The 3,604-nt window shown below is 36.6% G+C and overlaps 1 protein-coding gene across 1 annotated transcript in view; it reads left to right on the top strand.

Moving 5' to 3' along the window:
- The window catches only part of RSAD2 (radical S-adenosyl methionine domain containing 2), a gene marked incomplete at its 5' end in the record, with an annotated part of 5,372 nt that extends 3,695 nt beyond the window's left edge, over positions 1 to 1,677 (top strand). Inside the window, 2 exons of the mRNA XM_010135572.1 lie at positions 957 to 989; positions 1,513 to 1,677. Of these exons, the coding sequence (XP_010133874.1) occupies positions 957 to 989; positions 1,513 to 1,677 (198 nt within the window). The remainder of the gene's footprint in view (positions 1 to 956; positions 990 to 1,512) is intronic.
- Between the last annotated feature and the right edge of the window lie 1,927 nt (positions 1,678 to 3,604).

Raw genomic sequence — 3,604 nt, 5'->3', positions numbered from 1 at the left:
ATGCCCTAAACCTCCCATCTTGCATTCCTGTTCCTCTCCCAATGGAGAGATTAAGACTCTCCATTTATAGTTTACATCTTAATGTATAGAGAGCTCAAGTGAGCAGTCTGGGTTGCCTTTACTATTTATGACGTAGAAGTGGGACTGTGCAGTCTAGTGTTTATGGCATTTGGTGGAAAAAAGTACTCCTCAGAGAAGGTGTTTAGAAGAGAACCCAGAACTGTTCTCTTACATTTTTTTCCACGTAAGAAGTCCTACAAAAAAAGAGCAGACTTTGCTCAATAGGTTTGGTTCTAGAAAACGTGTTTCTGATTTCTGTTAAACCTGTGTGAAAGATGGTCACCAAACTGATCAAATAGATTTCTGATTCTACACAGCAGCAAGCTCCCGCTACTCAGAGAATTTTAGGGAGGATCATTTAGGAGATGCCCAGTTAGCTGAGCAAAGATATATTTGCCTCAGTTGTTGGCCTATTTCTTGGTGCAGACCTGAGAGCTTTTTGAGCTGGGAGATTACCTTTGAGCTGGGAGAACATCTTTGGCTGCTGGGGTGATAATGAACACCCCAGCTTACATGGTCACGTGATGTCATTTGTTTGGGAAATTACATAATCATTCCAGTATGCAAAACAGTGTAAGTTCTGCTGGTGTAGAAGTTAATAGAAAACATGGATATTATTTAAAACACCTTCATCCAGTAAGGCACCCACATTTCAGTTAGAGACTTGAGAGGCCATATTCCAAGAATTACTGGTTTATTCATGCATTAAGTCATGCTAGTAATCCCATTGTTTATTTCTATAAATTTGATCCAAGCTCACTGAAATAGTGGTAAGACACTACCTGTTTCAAAGATTTGGATCAGATTTTGAATGAATAGTTGTTTTGTCCTTGATTTTTCATTAGAATGGAATTTTGGTTTGCACATTAATTCATTTTTTCTTTTATCGATTACAGATGAGGGATTCGTACCTCATTCTGGATGAATATGTAAGTCTTTGATAGTTGGTATTTGTATGTTAATATATGTATGTATACGGCAGTGATAAAATTTTACCATGTAGTACAAGGAATAGATGTAATTTTTTTCCATCAAACTTACTGAAAACTTGAATATAAGTATGACCCAAGGAGAGGGTGCCATCAGGTTGCTTGTATAATCACTGCATCCTGAATCTTAAAGTGTAGATGTGTATCTTTGCAGGACATCCTTGCTCTTTCTCTTTAATTTAAAACTATAGAAATTGTCCTGACAGTTGAGTTTCAAAGACCCTACTTAGTTTACATGTAACTGAAGAGCAAATGTTTAACCTTCAGGAATTATGCTATGGTTTTGTTCCTGCTGAGATATGTCAATGTGTCTGTGAGCTTCTGAGCCTTCTAAGGACTACAGGGCAACTGTTCACGCATTACATAGGCTTTTAAGAGATTGCAGTGCAACTTGTTTAATTCTGTAGAAAAATATAAGCTTTTACAAATTGCATTTCTAATGTCTTATCAATTGACGTTGCAGATGCGTTTTCTAAACTGTAGAAATGGGCGGAAAGAGCCTTCCAAGTCTATCCTAGATGTTGGCGTAGAAGCAGCTATAAAATTCAGTGGATTTGATGAGAAGATGTTCCTAAAAAGAGGAGGAAAATACATGTGGAGTAAAGTAGACATGAAGCTGGACTGGTAACTTAATAGACTGAGTTAGGACAAGTGCATTATGTAAAGAAAATGAGTTTGTACACATGTGTGTGCATTTATATTTTTTATGCTTTTAACTACTTTTGGTGTGTAATATAGATCGATCTTCAGTATAACTATCTGTGAATGTGTTAAATGGTTTTAGAAGTTAGATTATGTTCTTAACTAATGTTTGGTTGAACATTGTCAAGTACTTTCAGAGCTTTCATACAAATAGATCTTTGGAATCAACTTTCTAGTCCATTGTATGAAGGACTTAAGGGCAAACCATTAATATGATGTCACACAGGAAGTGGTTTTAAGATAATGCATAAGTGTGCATGCCAGAACACAAGCCAAAACCACCCCAATCTCTAATTCATTATAAACAGCTGTAAGATGTATACGTGAAGACTCTTACCAGGGAACATAACTCTGCCTCGTTCGTATGGAAAGGTGGCTTGCAGTTCCTCGGTAGATCACAAGAGGGCCAGCTGGCCATCCTTTGGAAGCAGCTCCTGCCTTTTTCAGGGGTAACAGAGGGTCAGCATCTAGGAATCATTATCTATCATACTATATCTAAAAGGAAAGCAAGATGAAAAACTTGACAATTTTCATTCTTTAAGACTTAACCGTAAAAGTGTCTGTTGTTCTTCTCCGTATATACACATGATATTTGCAAAAATGTTTGGGGATGTAATTTTCTGTGAAAATGTATTTTTAGTCATGAAACAGTATTGTATTTGTCCTAAACCACAGAACTGCATTTTAGCCAATGCTGCTTCTTATTTCACATTGGCAATGGCCTTGGTTCTAAAAAACATTTACAGTGAAAACAGTGTTTACATTTTATTAATAACTTCCTTCATTTTCCTTTTATATTCAAATATTGATTTTTTTTAATATTTAACATGTTTTTCTCTCCCCTTACATAGAGTTTCGATGAAGATTCCTTTTGGAATTAATTAATACTATGTAGCATGCCTAGCATATCTCTTCTGTTGCATACTGACTGCATTATTTCCATGCATTTTATTTTTCAAAGCCATGGAATTATAAATAACAAAGTTCGTGGATTATGTAACCTTGTTTTAAAGGTTGCTTGGGTCAATAATCGTTCTTGCTTGCAGGTTACAAACGTGTAGGTATTAAGTGAAACTAATGGGGTTTTGTAATTGCTGTCTGATTTTAAGAGCTGGCAGCATCAACATAAAATAGAGAAAAGTCAAAAACCCCTGCAAAACCTAGTATGCTGTCCTTGCTCTTGGTTTTCTGGCAATTGTTACGGCTTTCTAATAGCAGTTTTCCAAATTTAGTCCCATCCCCCTTCTCCCTGCCCTTCCTGCCCTTCCCAGCAAAGGTTTGTACGAAGGGCATGGGGATAAGCACTGCACAAAACAGAAGTAAGCTGACACTACTCATTTGTCCTGTCCATTGAATTAAATACTTGGACTATCTCAACTGTTTAAATTTTTGCAGCATTTGGAAGCCAGCATGCATTAAATGTACCATGTAGAGAAATTTATACCTTCTTTTCATTTTTCTGGTAACACTAGTTGATTTTTTTGAAGAAGTTTTTGAGATAAATGTTTGTGTTCACCCAACACATCTTCAAAATTGAAGGGGAAAGCACTTAAGCAGGAGCTGCTACTTCAGAGTTAAGGAAGGTGCATCTCCGAATACACTGTGAAAATGTCTCCATTTATAATTCCTTCTATTTTTATTAACCTAACTGTAAGCATACTGTGTCAGTGGTAATCTTTTGTCTCTGTATTTTGCAGTTTGCAATCACAACACTTCCTAGACACTATGTTTCAGTAGGTTTTTTTTCCTGTATTAATTCTAAGTGACTTTTAAAATGTGTCCCACACGCATTAACCCCACAACCTTTGGCAGCTGTTTCATTGACCTCAGCTGGAGCTCTGCTTGAGTAGCAA

The sequence above is a fragment of the Buceros rhinoceros genome, unplaced genomic scaffold, assembly GCF_000710305.1.
Source record: "Buceros rhinoceros silvestris isolate BGI_N320 unplaced genomic scaffold, ASM71030v1 scaffold21534, whole genome shotgun sequence".
In the NCBI taxonomy this organism is placed as follows: domain Eukaryota; kingdom Metazoa; phylum Chordata; class Aves; order Bucerotiformes; family Bucerotidae; genus Buceros; species Buceros rhinoceros.
Note: the sequence above shows the minus strand (reverse complement) of the source record. Positions and strands in the feature narration are given on the sequence as shown.